General features: G+C 37.6%; 1 protein-coding gene across 2 annotated transcripts in view; it reads left to right on the top strand.

Annotated features, from left to right (window-relative positions):
- CUNH11orf74 (chromosome unknown C11orf74 homolog) overlaps nt 1-18613 on the top strand; it is a 41980-nt gene that overhangs the window by 7266 nt on the left and 16101 nt on the right. For both annotated transcript variants that reach the window (XM_027882218.1, XM_027882217.1), the window contains exons 2-3: nt 4244-4396; nt 18354-18511. In XM_027882218.1, coding sequence (XP_027738019.1) covers nt 4294-4396; nt 18354-18511 — 261 coding nt within the window. In that variant the 5' untranslated portion in view covers nt 4244-4293. The remainder of the gene's footprint in view (nt 1-4243; nt 4397-18353; nt 18512-18613) is intronic.

The raw sequence follows: 18613 nt of genomic DNA, 5'->3' as shown, positions 1-18613 counted from the left end.
TTTGTAAAGGTGCTATCTCATTCTTCATTGCTGTAAGAATATAGCAAATCCATACTCCTCTATGGGGTAAACAGCAGTAAGACAGCAAGGAGTGGAAATCACATAATTTTCTTCCAAAATTAACTAGTCCTGGCTCTTGGACGTTGAGTTTACTTTAGTAACAGTAAAGGACCTAATGATATAGGACCTAGGTCACTTATTTTGTGTGAATAAATGAGTTTCCTTGAGCAAGCTTTATGCAAATATTCTAGTGCATATATTACATGGGGTGACCTCTCCAGTGCTGTTTTCTAGAGGGGAGAGTGAGATGTTACGGAGTGTTTTGTAGGAGACATGATGCTGTTACGTAGCTTCTGGAACAGGTTGGAGGTGTCCTGAATCACAGTGTGCTTTCTCATTGTCCTTAGTAGACAAGAACCAGCTCTGTTTCTGTACTTGGTCTCCTGACAATTTATTGCATACTTAAGACTTGCGTGTACACCTGCAGTATTGCCAAACTGCATGAACAGCCAACCCTCAGAGACAATTTCTGCACTACCAGCCCACCCCGTCACTATGAGAGCTACTGTGAGCGAGTTGCTGAACTAGCCAGCCCAGGAGAGTCCCCAGAATCAGGGTCTTCAGTGCAGACTGACATGTAAAACCTTTATGGATGAGAGACGTTTCGGAAATGCTTGTTGCTTAGGGTTAGTTTTATGAGAGGTTAGATCTGAAATATGTAAAGATCCCTTTGAAAAAAGCTAGTTGTGACAGGTATAATTACTGTGGTAGTTCTGTAGGGGAAAAAAGATTGGGCAGATATCCGGTAACAGACTGTAAGATTTAAAATAATGTCTTTGTGTTCACTCTTATTTTTGCAGACATGGATTACCCAATCTCGATAACAGGTGTACTTAGTAGATATTTTCCATGAACCTATGAGTGATCTCTAAAAAACATTTATGAATAACCCTATTTTTAAAAATTGAGATGACTTCTGGGAGAGCAAATTCATAGCATGAAAACCTGACTTGAGCCTATGCCAGAAATGCGAGTGAAGTATTTTTTTCCCCAGAAAAAGAAAATTACCTAAGATTTTATTGAGTTTGTAGAGAGGATTAGCTTACTGCTCTCTCCATTTAAAAAAAAATCAGAATCTTGATTTTTTTTTTTTACTGCCTATATTGTATTGAAGAGAAACATAACAAAGCACTTGAAAATGCAGCATAAACCAGGAAGCCTATATTTCACCACATTTTGTGTTGTTTAATAGAACTAATCACTACGTAATTGAAATCATGCTAATATTCACTTGACCTGCCTCTGTGATTCAAAACAGAGATTTCTGATTTGTTCTAAACTGCTGGAAAGAAGACTGCATTTTGAGAAATAAAATTGATTTTGCACTATTTGCTCGTGGTCAGCAAGGCTTAATGAATGATTACCTCAAGAAACCTCATTAAAGTTACTTGGGTGGATGAGCAGGAGTGAAATGCAAATAGAAAATTCATAGTTGCTAGTTGAATGCATCACTTAGAGATATTTGACTCTAAAACTATTCAAAGCCAGCTCAGGGAAAGGATCAGATATCCTTGCCTTACTTTCTTTGAAACCTCCAAATTAGTTTGATGCCTTTTGGTATAAATAGGATAAGTTTTTGATTTTAGTAGTAGCTAGTCTCTAGTGGAACAATGCAGTCATTTCATTCCTAGTGGTGTTATTGTATCCACTTTATAAATCGTGGGGATTCCAATGCATTATTGTACGTTTTTTTCATGACAGATTAAAGAACTCATTGCCTTGAGGCTGTGAATTGTGTGATTACTGAAGCCCTTTACTTATGTAGAATTTGCTGGTGAGCTCCTTAGCACAGATGAGAGTCTTCTGGTCATCCTGGTTTCAGCTGTTCGCATCAGACAGCTCTGCAACTGACACAGCGTGGTATTCATTTAATAGAGACTCAGGAATAAAGTAGGTGTGAGGCAGCAGAAAAGCAAAATAAAATACTGACATCTTGATAGGTTGAGATAAGTTTTTGAACACTATTGTGCCATCCCTTCTAACCATATGTTCAGTTTTAGGGATAGTAGATGTTCTCCAAATACCATCTTCTGTGCTTGCTTTAATTTAGGGCGATGCTATAGTGCCCTGCAGTTCTTAGAGCTAATTGAAAATGGGGGACAGGTAGTTACAGCTGCCAGTCTCTCCTCTCTGTTGTTTGAGTGAATGGCTGTTTTTCTGACAGAACTTAGGCTGTCATTAGGACCTAGCTGATTTTTCCTCTCCATGAGGAGATGATTCTGTAGACCTAAATAACAGCTGTGCAACAGCTGTGCATCTGAGGTGAGGTTTCCTAAGTTCTGTAGGAAGTAGAGGCTGCACAACAGAGTAAGAATTGAGATGTATAATTTTGGTGCCACCTGGTCTGGGTGCTCAGTCTCAGGCTGCTGATCTGGTGGCTGTAGAACCTGGCATTCACTGAGAAAACTGTCTCAGCTTGGTTAAGGATACAACTATTGCCCAGAATTGCATATTAATTTTCTAGTTTCCTAGAGCATTTTAGAATGAAGTAGTCTAAGCTTTATTGTCAGCCCTCCACTGACCTGTTTTCAAGTCATTTAAACTCCTGGTGCCCCTTTGCTTTACTTTGTTATTGGGAATAATATTTCTTTGCTTTTCCTCATGGGAGTGTTGTTAAGTTTATTTCATTAGTGTTTATAAGGGACTTGGAGATCCTAGACACCAGATGCTGAAAAAAAATAAAAGTTTGTTATTAACATTTTCTTGATTAAATATATTTATATATGTGTAATTTTATAGTAGCCTTACAAATCAGTGTGCTATTTCATATAATGAAATTACCTTAAATAATGATTTTAATAACTTCACGATAATGATGAATAGAAGACATTGCTTCCCTCTCAAACTGCTGTAGTACATAAACCACTCTCAGAGTCTGGTGAATTATATTCTACTTGGTCAGTCCTTAGAGAGAATAATGATTGATTTTTGTAAAACATCAGAAAACTTAAACTTTAGGTCGTGTGGATATGCATGTATTTTTATTTCTTTAGAACATTAGTCTTCCTTACAAGCAGGCAATCCAACAAAATCAGAGTTTTGCATTTGAAATCATGCTTTATTTTCCTGCTGGGCTCTGAACAGTTCTTTTTCGATCCTATATAGCTTTAAAATCATGCTGGCAGCTTTTCCTTAGTGTAGTTGATTTGAAGTTTTGCTGAAGAATTAAGCTTTCATCCCCCAAATCCACTTCTTAATGCTATGGTAAATCAAGAGAGGAAGCAGAGGAACACAGGCAAATCAAGCACTTAATGTGTAAAGCATTTTTGCATCTTGATCATGTTTATGTATGCAAACTGATAATTTGCATTTTTTAGTTAACTTACTACTCTGTGAGACAGTGGGCATGGTCTCACTGGGTTTATCTGCTTATTGTGGTGTGGGCTCATGTGTATAAAAATTAGTAGTATAAGTGTTTAGCATCACACAGCTGTTAAAATGCATTTACAGAGCTTTTATAAGTAAGGGGCAAGGTTATCTTCTTGAGCAGACTTCACCACGAGCTGTTTTAGGGCCATTACTTCCTGTAGAGTCTGGTTAAGTGATGAAGATTGGCTGGAAAGCTGTTGCTGTGTGATTCTCAAGTCAGAAAAGCCTCTGTGGGTTTCCCTCAGCTCTCAGCATTTGTTCCAGTCCTCACATGTGGCTGCCCCATTCCACCACACTGCCCTGTCCTGTGTGCTCTCTCAGCATACACACACATGCCATTGTGATTCAACATGCTATTCAAAATCTGGGTTAGTGGCTTTGATGGTACAGTGAGTGGTGCATCTGGAGAATGATGGATTCAGTCCAAGTTTTGAATGTACAGATGTCTCAGTTGTTAAACACAACGTGCTAGTGAGTGGTGTTGCTGTTTCTGCACAGAAGGCAGGGGTTGAAAGACTGAACAACTTAAAATGAGGGAATGAATACCACTGAGAGAAGCTGGCACTTCTGTGACCCACATTACCTGAGGTTATAAATTCCAGGCATAGATGATTGAAGTTGCTCTCTTTGTACTTAAAATTTCTCTGTCCACTTGAATTTTAGGGGAACTGTGTAAAGTTCCACTGACAAGATCGGAACTTCACTAGGAGAGAAGAAAAATTTGACTTTCTGCTGCCCATCTCTGTGAATTAGGGACTTCAGTTGATTTGTTTTTTGCCTGCAGATACATATGGCTGTTTTCTTTCTATTGCAGAAGCAGCCTACTAAAGCGAATCCACTCATTCAGCTCTCAAGGTGAAGATAATGGGAGAACAACTGTTAGAAAACAACATCCTTGATCAATTTATTAATAGCCATGAGCAGTCACATGAAGAGTTTCTAAATACATTCACCTATCTTTTGAAAGGTATGTAACTTCCCAAATCTCCCCTTGGAAATCGCAGACAGAAGGGAAGGTAAAAAGAGAAGCAGCAGTATCTAGTGTTTTTCAGCTACTCACTTGCTTTGTGACCTTAGGCAAATCCTTGTGATGCTTTTGTTTCTCTGCTCAGCAGTGGGAACCCTAACGACAACTTTCCTTAGATTGGTTCACAGACTGCTAAGGTAGGTCTCTACAGGTGGGTAACCATGTTTTGCTTGCTTTAGGGTGGTGGGGGAATTATGCTATGGAAGGATAGATGCTTCCTAAGTATATCCTGCATTGTTTTCCTTAAAAAGTTTACATAAAAGAAGAACCTAATTAAAGTACTTAGTAGAATGAGATGGCCTGAGTTTAGGGGTGTGCAAAACTTCCACAGGTTTACTAACACTAGCCTGCTGTGCTATGCCTGTGTGTTTGCCTTCTACAATGTGATTGCCTTCTGTGATGAAACAACTACCTGGAGGGATGAGGGGAGAGCAGTGGATGCTGTCTGCCTCAACTTCAGCAAGGGCTCCAGCATCATCTCTTACAACATCCTTGTAGACAGACTCAGGAAGTGTGGATTGGGGGAGTGGACAGTGAGGGGAATTGAGAACTGGTGGAACAGCAGAGCTCAGATGGTTGTCATCAGTGACACAGGGTCTAGTTGGAGGCTTGTCACTAGTGGTGTCCCCCAGCATACAATTCTGGGCCTAGTCTTGTTTAACTTATTCATTAATGACTTGGATAGAGGGGCAGATGTGTCCTCAGCAAGTGTACTGACAACACAAAGGTGGGAGGAGTGCCTGATAACCCAGAGAGCTGTGCTGCGATTCCGAAGAACCTCATCAAGTTGGAGAGTTGGGCAGAGCAGAACAAAGGCAAGTGCAGGATCCTGCATGTGGGGTAGAATAACCCCAGGCAGGAGGCTGGAGGCCAATCTGCTGGAAAGCAGCTCTGTGGAGAAGGACCTGGGGGTCCTGGTGGAAAACAGGCTGTCAATGAACCAGCAGTATGCCCTTGGCCAAGAAGGCCAGTGGTACACTAAGAAGAGCATTGCCAGCAGATTTAGGGATTGGTCCTGTCCCTCTAATCAGCTCTGATGAGGCTACATCTGAAGTGCTGTGTCCAGTTCTGGGCTCCTCAGTGCAAGAGAGATGCAGAGGTCCTGGTGCGGGTCCAGCGAGGGGCGGCAGAGATGACTGAGGAACTGGAGCATCTCACTTAGGACAGGCTGAGGGAGCTGGGCCTGTTCACGAAGATGACTGAGAGGGAACCTCATCGATGTTTATAAGTATCTGAAAGGGATAGGAAGTGTCAAGAGGATGGAACCAGGCTCTTCTCAGTTGTGCCAAGCAGTAGGATAAGAGGCAAAGGGCAGAAACTGATACACAGGAAGTTCCACCGGAATATGAGAAAAAACTTCTTTACTGTGCAGGCGACCAAGCACTGGAACAGATTGGCCAGAGAGGTTGTGTTGTCTCCCTCACTGAAGATACTCTGAGTCTATCTGGATGCAATCCTGTGCAATGTGCTCTAGGATGACCCTGTTTGAGCAGGGAGGTTGGACCAGATGACTCACTGTGGTCCCTTCCAACCGTACCCAACCGTATCCATTCTGTGCTGAGCTAACAGGTAACTTGGATGAAGGCACATCAGATTAGATGATTAGGCTGGAAAGGTCTCATGCTCTGCAGATGAAATAAAAAGTGGTGCTTAACCTTGATCTCAGCATTGCTTAATTACAGGATTTGAATTCTATAGCTCAGGTTTATTTCTTTTAGCCATGTTAAGTCCAGTGCTATAAAAATAAAAGCAAGATACTCAGAATTCTCTTTACCACCACTTAGCACTAAAAATGATGTCCTCATATTATTGCAGAAGCACTGTATTTTTCAATTACATCATGTGGCATGCTCCATTGATTGACACTTAGAGGTCTGTCTTGTCCTTGTCCTTCAGGCAGAACTAAGTGTCAGTCACAGGCACTGAGCAGAAAACCATTGGGAGAGTTGAAGCTGCCACAGAAATAATCTTGAGGCAACCTTCTGTCTCTCTTCCCTATAAAAAATAGAAGAGCAAGGAGACACTGGGGAATGAGATAAGAAGATTGAAAATCCGCTTGTGGTCTTCTTATATATGATTGATACACTGGGGATAGCTCCTATCATAGAAGCATGCTGCTTGTCATGATGCTACTAGCAAAAAGCCTCAGCATGTGTTTCCATCACTTTCGTTGTCACTGTCGCATTTGCCACTAAAATTGTATAAAAGGTAGAGCTTTACCTGAATCAAATGCTTAGAAATGCAGGTATGATGGTATAAACTAAACAGCTCAGCTTGTTTTCCACCTACGTTCATTTTCCTTTAAAAATTCCCAAGGTGGTGGTTTGCATTATGACCTAATGACCTGCAAAAATTCCACTTAAAGCCTAAGGTATTACAGCGTCAAAACAGTGCAAAATATTTTATGAAATATCACATTGTTAGTTTCTTAATTTTGCATTTGAAAAATAGTCATTTGACTTTATTTTTTTAAAGCAACTTACCTGGTAATAGGATCCAGAAATTTTCACTTTGATGCGATGACATCAGATACTTACAGTGGGGATATATTTGTGGTTACTGTCAGGCAAAATCTTACTATTTTCAGATTACCTCTCTGAATTTGGCTTTGATAATAGCATTGGCCTCCACACCAAATCTTTGTCCAATGAGCATTAATATGAGAATTTGTAGTCCTGCTTAGTAAGATATGGAGATAGCTATTTGTATACACAAATAACCAAGCAAAAATATATAGGAGGTCTTTAAAAAAAATCCTTGGAAAATATTGACATCTGATAGATTTTTGTTTGTCATAACATTGAAAACAGAAGACCCCCACACAAAACTAACTGAATCCCATTGATTTCACAGGGTATATATATATATATATAATTCTAAATTTCTAGAATTTGTCAATCGCGTATGAATCTATCCTAGGTCTGTATTTGGGATTGCAAGGATATTTTCCCCAGCGTCTCCTAAGAATCCGATACCCTAATGATTGTTTAATTTTTCTTCCTAAATTACATTTGCACACAATATAACTATAAAGAATATACCTTGAGTATAAAGACCCAAGCATCCTTGACTGTTCTGGCCTAGCTAAAAAGAACCCTTTGAGGCTATAAGTAGCCTGGAGTGACCCCCTGTGAACACGTGAGGATCTTCTGCTAAGAGAATAGTTTCATTCTTATAAATATGGGAAATAGTGTTAACAAATTTTTACACTCCTGACTTCCATTTGACTTTTTATGAATTGCTAATATCCTAATCAAGAAAATCACAGTTTTAGAATGTTTTTTTGGCATCTGAATCATGACCTTTGAGTACTTCCATTCTTCCTGGTGCTATATTTTAAAAGATATTCTCTTAGTTTAAATAGAACCAGATCTGAAGTCAAAATAAGTGCATCTAAATTCTGTGTAATAGATATCATAACACGTGTATGGTTTAACTATCACACAGATAAGTTATAACTTAGTTGGACCATAAAATTATATCTTTGATATGGGAATTTAATCTTCCTGATTAAAGTTCCAAAAATCCCAGTGATTTTGTTTCTTAAATTATGCTTGGTGCAGTGAGAGAATGAGAGTTCGTAGACTAATTGACAAGTAAATCCTGTAGTAAGACTTTTACCTTCCATCTACAGATCTGATGGAACACGGATAAATATACATAAATGTATTTTTAAAAGTCTAACCTCGGCATTTAAAACATATATACTGCAACAAAACATGACCTCTATAGCTTGAGTACATAATATTTAAAAAGCACTTCCTCTATAAATGGAAAATTTTTAAACCCCTTTTTATTGATTCTGTAATGGATGGACAGTTGAGGGCTAGGTTAAGATTCTAGTTAAGTCTCTTATTTTTCCTGCTTACACCATCCAAACTGTGTTTTTTTCATAAGGATAATATTAGCAAGATGAATAGATAGGTGATAGGGCTGGTGAACCCTTGGGAATATAATTCAGCAATTAAAGCACAGATTCAGAAAGATGAAATGTTTCATGTTCACTATAAAACTTTGCAGAAGTTTTGCATCTGGAAAAAAAAAAAGACCTCCTCTTGTGCGAAGTCAGAGCAAAGGTACTGGTAAAAGGAATAAGTTTTTTACTCATTTATTTTAATACATTCATTTGTGCTGTTCTTAGAATCCCTGAACCCCCTTATGCTTATGCCAAGTTATATATTTACTTTTTTTAGTTTATTCTTTTATCTTTGAGTATAAAAACAACCTGATGATAAAACAATTAACTGGCATTTGTCTTGAGGTTGCACAACTCCACTATGTTTTTTAAGTACAGAGAAAAATTTTAAGAGTGATTTATTGATTGTGCAGTTAAAAAAGCCTCAGAAGAGCTGGATGTACAAGAGAATGGGTGATACAGATTTCTGTAGATATGGTCAAAGCTACACATTTCCTAGAACAACTTCAGAGAATATCTCATGAAAATACACCCAACCCCACTTTTGAAAAAATTCCCTCAGAGTACAAGAGTCTCATTCAAATCATGGGAAGAGTGTTTGAAATCTGGTGGAGAGAACTATGATGTCAAAAATTAGAAGGCAACATCTGCTCATTTTTCTAAACTCAGAGGAAGAATGGGAAATTCACTGGAGCATAAAATATCTCATTCAACCATCTACTAAAAAACTGCTGAAAAAAACCCTCAGATCCTCCAGGCTTTAAATTATTTGTCTAGATTTTACGTTACTCCTTTCCCACTTCTGGAAATACGGGATTCTGGATCAGTCAGCTGCATAGAAAAATGCTACCATTAGTAAAATTCTTATCCAAACCCAAGTTTATATTTGTGTTTTTTCCATGGTTCTGGGCAATTGACCACTGAAATTAAATCAGTTCCATTCCTGCAGTTTTACTCTGCTTCATATACCTTACACTGCCTGGCAGTGCGTTGAAGTCCAAGGACTTTGGTCAGACCCATCTAAGCAAACCAAACCTTTGATATAAACTGTATAGCCTCAGTGCTATTGTTTTGATGCTTCTGTGCCAAACAAACTGTCAAGTGGAGAAAGTTTGAAAGTGACTGACCACTTCTCTGCTTCCAGGTGGCCCGTGAGAGCCATTTTCTATGTTGTGATCAACAAAATCGTCCAGTGAAGGCTGGGTGATGTATTCAGTTCACAGTCCATTTGATGGTAGCTGTCTGCTGCTTTTTTGTTAACCACATTTAGGAGAAACAACATCTTTCAACTTCCTGTGTGTCAGTGGAGGCACTTTACAAATGTGAGTCTTCACAGCAGAAAGCACAGCAGAAAACTATATAAGAAATGACAGTAAATTCACTTTAATTTTAAAAATGGACCAGTAGGACAGTGCTAACCCCAAGAGAAATTTCAGCCTATGAGTGTATTTTCCAATAAAAGCAACTAGACAGTTCAATAAAACTAATTAAATTAATCTGTCATCCCTAGGGAACTTAAACAGGGCATGAAATAGTGGAACAGCATCAATTCAGAGCTTTTTATTGATGTGTTGTGTTGGATCATTTGATAGAATTGGTTGGGAGACAAAATTTGCAATTTTCTATTGATCATAAATTCAGTAGCTATCTCTATGTAACCTTTATTCAATATACTATAAAATCAAACATCATACAGAGCCCCTAAGTGTAGAAAAAAGCCCAGACATAGAGATGCAAACTTAATAGATTATTTTTGAAATAATAACAGCTGATCTGTTTTATGGATATTTTTTGTCCTGGTATTTGCTGTGCAAGAATACTTCATCTCCATTGTATAGACAGAAAAGAAAATATGCCTAAAGAAGGGAAATGACTTGTGTTCATTGCACAGTAGCTCACTGGCAGCACCAGATAAGGACAGAGGCACTCAGACCCCTGGAAACTTGGTCAGCCCTTCAACAATAGTGCTTCCCTGATAGCAGTTCTTTGTTTTTTTTTCTTTGATGCCTTTATTACTAAACAATTTCTGAAGATTGTTTCAGATTAAAAGCAAAAAAAAGCTTTTCATTCTCTTGCATAACTTAGATTTTCTAGAATGTGGGAAAGGGAAATATTTCGTGATTTTGCTGTTGATACTTTCATGAAGGTTCCGTCATGTGGTGGCATATTGGCAGTGATGGAAATCTGTAGTGCTATAAAAAGCAGTAACACAGAATGAACTTTTGCTATACCTCATCATCTTGTCTTGAAAGGCATCGAAGTGTGCTAAATGCAGCTGTTGGCTTAGTTTCATGTCATTGCAATGAGGTGAGGAAGCTCTCTTTTACAGATGTGGAAATGACATAAAGCAAATAATGTCAGAGATCAAAGCTATATGTAGTGACTTAACAGGACAATCAGGAAACAGAAATCAAGTGACTTAACTTCCAGTTTAGTGCTGAACTCTTTATAGGATTGGGTGGTTTTTTGTGTTCAGTATAAAATCAAATACAATTGCCTAATTTCAAGAAAGTAGGTATTTGCCTTCAAAAAAACCCAACCAAAACCAGGCCTTTTAAGAATGCTTTAATGTCTAAAATCAAGCATTTTCCTGGGCACTCTGACATTTTATTAGGTTGTTCCCATCTGCTGTAATATTTTTATGATATTGTTTGTTAAGAAAGGAATACTTTGAATGGAGATGTCAGATGCTTTTAATTATATACAGTTCACTTGTTTCTTACAGCGCTTGTCAACTTGCCTACTGGTACTGAATTCTTCTAGGATGCAAATACATAGAAAGTTTTCATAATTGATTCTACCCTGATTTATTAGTATATCTCCTACTCTTTTAAAGTGCTCCCAACCTATGTGTTTAATGTAGTTTCCTTGTGCTGAGGATGACTTTAAGCACATTTGTGGTTTCTTTGACTTTAAGAAAAAAATAAAGCAAGTGTAACAAATGCAGCGCTTATTTAAGAAATAAATACATTCTGTTTTTCTTAGCTAAATTTCAATGTATGGCTTAGTGTAGCCAAAACTCCGAAATCTGGAGTTCTTGTACACTGAAATAGTATTCTCCAATTAGTTACTGTCTAATTTAAAGCTCTTCCTAAAGTGTCTATGAAATGCAATTTATGAAGCATAACAGTATTTGCATTCTGCAAAGGACAGTGATTTTCTGAAGCTATTGGAAGCAGGCCTGCCTTTATCTACTGGAAAAATTGTTACAGCTTTTATATCCTGATACTCTCTCAAATTATAGTTGCAAAATACTATCAGTTGTACAGCCTGTGCCTTTACAAAACTGTGCTTTTCCCCCTACCAGATAAACATTCTCTATTGTTAGAACTCTAAATCTGCTCTGGTATGTTGGCATTGCTTGGTGGTGACAGATATCATTTGATCCCTGGTAGATACTAAGAGGTGTAGCTCCCTTAATAGGGCTGTACTGGTTAATATCAGCTGAAGATCTGATCTAGTGTTTCTGTCATGGTTTTCTGAATCCTTTTTAAGATTATATTTCGTCTTTATCTGTTGGAAGAAGCAGGATTTTGCTTGTGAAGGCTACTGAAATTATCAAGTGCACATTTTCCTTGTTGTTTAACTGACTGCATTAGTGTTCAACTGGAGAAGGTGTCCATCAATAACACTGTTGAACTGTGGAAGAATCATACTTATTTTTAAATGATCAGTTGGTGTGAATGAGGTATAAACAGGAAATATTGCCCCTTTTCTAACACTGAGACTATTTAAAGCACAACAGACACGTAGATATTGATACAGATAAACACTATATAAAACCAGAACACATAGTTTCATTAAGTAAAAATAGAGAGAGACTGATAGAGTAAAAGAACAGTTAAATTTTTGAAAATTAGGAATTCAGTTTTAGAGAAGTATTACTGTAGCACATTAATGTAGAGCAGGTGTGTGAGAGTGGCTGAAATATACTTAAGAGTAGCAGTCATTCATCTTTCCCCTGAAGGAGCACACACAAGAAAAAGTAACAGTTGGGACCCTTTTAGATGAGAAATAGTCCCACTGAAGTTACTTGTCCCATTCCATGGACTTATCCTAGCTGAGGACATGGTGTAGTGAGATTTCCTAAAAAAATTGGCATAACTGAGAAAAAAATTCAAGACCGTATTGCTGATTGTAGTAAAAGATGATCTTTTCTGAAGGAAAAAAAAAAAGCTAAACAATGCTTTTTGTGGAGTATTTAATTTGTCATTTAATCAGGATAAGATCAAAAAGCTTAGGACATAAATGCTGCACCAGTTGAATTTTTGTGTTACAAACATTAACTTGCACACTTAGGCAAGTATTTTAGTCAAATTATTTTCTTTGCTGTATAGATCAAGTTTGACCGAGGAGTTCTGCTTCTTCAGTGCTGCTATAAGATCACTATCATTGAAATTAGTGAGGATTTTGGTGGAGTAAGATTGGAATGGGATTTACAGGAATGCGGGTAGTTAGGGGATAGACAATTCAAGTGCTGAAGGTGGGCAGATATGACACGGTATCTATGAAGCATCCCCTGCCTCTTTTGGTGCCAGCAGGAGGCTGTGCCCTAAGACTTAATACAGGACTATGTGATGAAATTTAGGTACCTGAATTGCCCATGAATTGTTCTTACTTATGGACAGACATGTAGTACCCTAATACTGAAATCCTCCAGGTACTTACTGTATGGGATACTTGGAGTTTTTGTGATGAAAACTTGGACAAACTGCATTGATTTACAGAGATTTATACATATAAATACATGAAAACAGAAAGATAGCTGGAGAACATAAATCAGAATGGCTTTTTTAGGCTAAGTAACTTCAAAACACTTTGTTCTGTTCACAGCAGGACAACATACAAGCAGAGGGAGGCTGAAAGTTTTGGTTGGATTATTGCAGAAAATCTGCAGGCTACTGTGATTGTGTTATCAAAAATTGATAGAAGACTTTGAAAATTATCTTCCCAGCAAATTGGATTTTAAGCCTTGAAATTTCTTTTTTTACCTCTTACAACTTGTCATTTAGGGTAGATGAACTCAGCACTGTAAAATGGTTTACATAGTTATAAATAGGTAAATACAGGTACTTTAAAGTATTTCAACACCTTGTGAACATATCAAAGTGATGTTTTATAGAAACATTTCGGTGACAGTCTTTGTTCTTGTTTTAAAATGTGGTTGTTTGCTGATGATGGGTTTGAAGAAGGGAGATAGTGAATGAACATGAAATTTGTACTTGTGACCTCTGTTCAAGACAGTTATTATGCTACTCTGAATAAAATTATTCTTTATTCAGGAGTCCTGCACAAAGTTACTGTAATATTTGAATCCCAGGTGTTTAATCAAAGCATAACTTGGAAGGGATTTAGGGGATTCACAAGTCTTCTGGCTCTCAGTCCAGGATTTGAAGACAAAGAAGTAAATTGGAACCTGTATTAGTAGCTTTCCTGTATGTTTTTTTTTTGTTGTTGTTGTTGCTGTTTCATAGTTTAAGGGGTATGTTTATAATTCTCAACCAGTTTTTGTTTTTGGAATGAATTAATTCAATTGAAAAGCGAGTGGGAAATATCTGGTGGTTTGTATTGTTTTGTGCAGTGTGTTATCGCAAGCCAGGTTTTTATGTTATGTTACTGATTGCTCTGTCTGGTCTGGCTTTGAAATGTTTCAGACCATGAGACTTTTATCATTCTTCTGGGGCTACTATGTCATCTAACAGATTTCACTGACAGTAAGTTTTCCCTGATAATATAGGTAGCTCTCTTTTCTGGTTTTGTGATAAGTGAATCCAATATTCTTTGAAAGATGTGAGTGATCAGTTGAAATTTTCAAAATATTCCCTCCAAATTGGAAGACAAAGGGAATTTTAGGCAATATAGAGGATAGATAGCAGAAGAGAAAATAATTTATCAAGCTTGATATACTTTCTGATACAAACATGTTTCTGAAGTCTGCACCATACTCTTCGGTGACACACAATTATGATAGATACTACTCTTGAGAGACTCATATATACTTTTCTAGAGATCTAAGTTGGCTTCTTACTTCATTTTTAAGGTACAGACAGTAAATTGTCTAAAAAGTGAGACAAAATCTGTCTGCAGGATGAATATGTGAATCTTTCCATCATTTCAACTTTCTTCCTCTGCTACATTCTGTTATGTTTGTATCCCTTATTTTTGATTTAAGTCACATGTTGTAAAGGCCAGTGTTCTACAAAAGGATCTTGGCAGGTTGAGAGCTGTGACTGTGAATAATGAGTCAATTATCACTTAGTCAGGGAAAGGCAGAGTGATCCGCTTGTTGGCTTGAATGTGATCCTTCCTTCTTCCCTTTCTTTTTCAGTAGTAGGGACAAAAATGGTTGAAATTCAGAACACTAGCAAAGAAATATAGCTGTGCATTTGTCTGTTACTACAGATTTTAGGTTTTTTAACTTTAGAACAACTTACGTGTGTTATTTTTAATTATATTTTATAAGATCATGTCTGTTGCTGTTTCAAGGGAGACAGTTACATGATACATGCATTGGGTTGTAGGTGTCAGTAATTACTTAGGACATCTGAAGGTGGATCTCACTGGTCCTGAGACACTGTGCTTGAGGCTAGCAACATAATTTTTAATTTACCTCCCACCCTTCAATTTACATGGCATGGTTGATATTCTGTCTGCAGAATTACTTTTAACAACTGCTTTGGGGTTGCTTAGACATTTTTCTTCTGAATTTTTCTTCACTTATGGTCATGAATCTAGTATCACAGTTGTGAATGTTTCATCAAAAGTAATGTTTAATATTCTGTAACCCAGTAACGCTGCAACGGTCTTAACCAGAAAAAGGTTTCTGACAAAAGTTTATGACTTATCTCTTAGGAAAAGGGATAATGCTTCTAGCTGTAGTCTGGAGTTGGTAAATGGCACATAAAGACTATGAATGCACTTGATTTCTTACTAGCTCATTTAATCTATCTAGCTTTTTAGCAGTGACAATAGCTCAGCTGTCCAGAAAATATATATCCTAATAAAGGAAGTTTGCCAGCTCATATGTACTGCCTTATTATAGCTGCACAACTATGTGTCATAGGTCTTTTGATGCTAAAAGTGATATTATTTTCTTTGGAAAATTCAGAACCTGTATTTTCGAGAAGAATGATCTGATTTATATCCCAGAAGAATGACCACAATGGTATCCAAGATAAGCATGGGCTACTACAGGAATATCATGTTTATTCAGAGTCTGTCGTCTGTATGAATTATGTTGCTGATCATTCCAGTGACGATTTCTTTTGTCTCTCTGTTGGTCTGGCTGAGAAAATTGTATGGCTTCTGGAAGCTTTTTATCACTTCTCAGACATAAATGCTCCTAGTGTGCACAAGGAGGATACTGAATCCTCATTCCCTTGTTACTCTATAGATCTGCAGATGTTTGGCTGCAGTAATTCACCAATATACACTTACCTTAAAATTAATATCCTTTTGTGTCTTGTCAGTCTTTAAGATAAAACTTGCAAGTTCTTAGTATAAAACAGGATGTCCATCCATGCTTTACCACTACAGTAAGAAAAAATTGAAGCTTTTTGAGGTAGCCATCTAGTTCTTCCTATGAAGTAGGGTGACAGTAAAAGTATCTTCAAATAGTGGATAACCATTTTACCAGTCAAGAATTTAAAGGAGGGTTTCTTGTCTAATGCTGCTTCATTTCCGTGGCTTGAAAAAGAGAGTGTGTAGGAGGAAGAGATTGCTCATATGTACTTCTGTATCCAAATATTGTCTTAGGAAAGTACTTGCTAAAAAAGTGGGGAGAAGCCACATGTCACAGAGTCCTGGGATTTAGGAATTATTCAGAGGATCCATCTGTGATGTGAACATTAAAATCTGTTTGCTAGATTGCTCTGGTCTGGTGCAATTTTCTGTCTATGAACCCTGACTCTTATATAATAAGAGTGTGGACTTCAGGTTATGCCCAGACTGCCAGCCCTTTGTATATGTCATAGTAATGGCAGCACAGAACTGTCCCAGGGGATTAAGAACTCTTTACTGTATGGCTCAGTGTAGAAACCCCAAGGGCATCATTAGTACTCTCCACAAGAATTACTTCAATGCTTGTAACATATAATTATGCTTTAGAAATGCACTGCAGTGTTTTTTTTGTTTTTGTTTTTGCAAAGTGGATTTTTCAAACTAAACCCAAAATGAGGCCTCATTTAACTTCATTAAATGAGCATTTGTTTTTCATTAAGAGCATATGGTGTGAAGTTTATTTGAACTGATTGTCCTGTAGCTACTCCATGTTTGATGATGGGACTTTTAAAAGAAAAAGTACTGTGTTTTTATTTTGGCCATGATTACTATATTTTTTGCCACGTTGAAGGGCAAACATCCATACATCCATACATGCACGAACTTGTCTGAAATCAGCTCCTAGATCCAGCCAGTACTGTTGACATTTCATTTGATGATCACCTAGATGTAGACTAATTCTTCACACCCTGGGGACCTGGCTGGTAGGACAGTCAGAAGCACTTAGAGTTGTCTTAACTTTGCTGTTGTTGTCCAAGGAGTTGTTAAAGGTCTGAAAGATGTTGAAAGTTATAATTGAAATACTCAGTTCTGTTTCCGAACTTCCCTGTTTTCAGTGAGGACTCAATTAGCCACTATTGGTGAATAAAATAAGACCAAGAGAAGTTATTCTGATCTTCTGTAAATACACTGTCAAAACATTTTTCCAGTCTGTCTTTCAAGACCAAAGGAATTTCTTAAGGGAACAAACGCTGCTTGAATCAGTGTTTGTTCTTTAATTTCTGGACCTAAACTTTTGGCAATGAAGTATCACTGGCATACTGCTGTTTTTTAGTCTGATCCCAATAAAAAAGTATTTAGTCCCAAAATTTTCCCCTTAGATTACTGAGCATTCTATAGCTGTTAAACACTGAAAGCAACACTGTGTAAAGAAATCAGCTGAAATGAGGTATTCTACTAAAGACACGGGGGCTGAATGATAGGACCTGTCAAGAGTATCTCATCACATGGCCCTGGACTGGTGGAGGTTCTAGTGGTGATGTCCATGGACACCCAGGAGCTCTGTGAATGCTGACCCTGGACCAGCCAGAATCAGTATCAGCTCTGAGAAGAACTGCCAAGGCTCACTTCTGTACTAGACAACATGGGCATTCGCTTTAGTGATTGTGAGGTTCAGACATGAACCTACTGATAGCCAGTATAAATAGGGTGATACCAAAATATTGATGTAGAAAATGTAGGAATTACATTTGTGGCCCAGATCATCTTTGTACTATGATCAACATCAGAGCCATTTCTTGTGCCTGGTCACAAGGTACATCATTGATTAGTTATCTCCTTGACAAGTCAAGTGATTTTGTATGCCCAGATCCCATGTAAGCATCGTTGATTGACTTTTAAAATGAGGGATATAAGTGTTGGGAGTGTGTGTTGGTGTTGGGGAATGAGGGAGGTTTTCGGGTCCTAATGCTGAAAGTGTACATCTGAAATAGCTGTGTGCAGTTGCCATTGGGCTGGTGTATAGTGGTGTCTCAAAGAAGAGACTCTCTTCATGTATGCTGGTGTTTGCAGTGTCAGCTGAAGACATGGGCACAAATGCTATGTGCCATTTTGTCCAGAATTCAGAGAGATTTAAATAAAGTTTTAGAATAAAAGCTAAGTTGTAACTCTATTGTCTTGCTTTTTTGGCTATTTCAGCTCTTGGTTGATTAAAGTTTTCTGTATATTGCATAAGCTTTTGAGACAATTAAGTCTTCAGTATGGAGGAACAGGTGATACTGTATGCACTTGAAGTTCAAACTGAATATTCGGTTTTATGATAAAGGCTGCAAAATACTTGTTTATGTTGCACGTGGAAGCTCTGAGCATGAGAGGAAAAGTGAATGTGTAAAATAAGTCAGTATTAGATCTAATGAAATACATGTTTTTCTTTTTCTTGGGTAGTGCATTATGTTATCTGATCTGGTGTGATTCTCCTTGCAGAGAAAGAGGGGAAGACAATTCAAGGAAATAAAGTGGACTCCTTAAGAAAAATATTTTCTACTTCTGAATTATCAAAAAGAAACGAACAGAATGGCTCACCTGAAAGAAGCAAAGAAATGTGGGTTTCTCTTCCATCACAGATGCCAAATGAGAATGAGGTAAGGAGTTACAACTGTCCATGTGGGCAGGCACCGCATTCAAAGAGATGAAAATATGAAGAGATAAACTGTTCAAATGTTAGAGGCTAGTGGTATTTATCT

This window comes from Empidonax traillii, unplaced genomic scaffold (genome assembly GCF_003031625.1).
Source record: "Empidonax traillii isolate 1590-97213 ecotype Southwest subspecies unplaced genomic scaffold, ASM303162v1 scaffold103:size1334136, whole genome shotgun sequence".
NCBI lineage: Eukaryota > Metazoa > Chordata > Aves > Passeriformes > Tyrannidae > Empidonax > Empidonax traillii.
The sequence above is the reverse complement of the archived record's forward strand: the minus strand, read 5'-3'. Positions and strand labels throughout refer to the sequence as shown.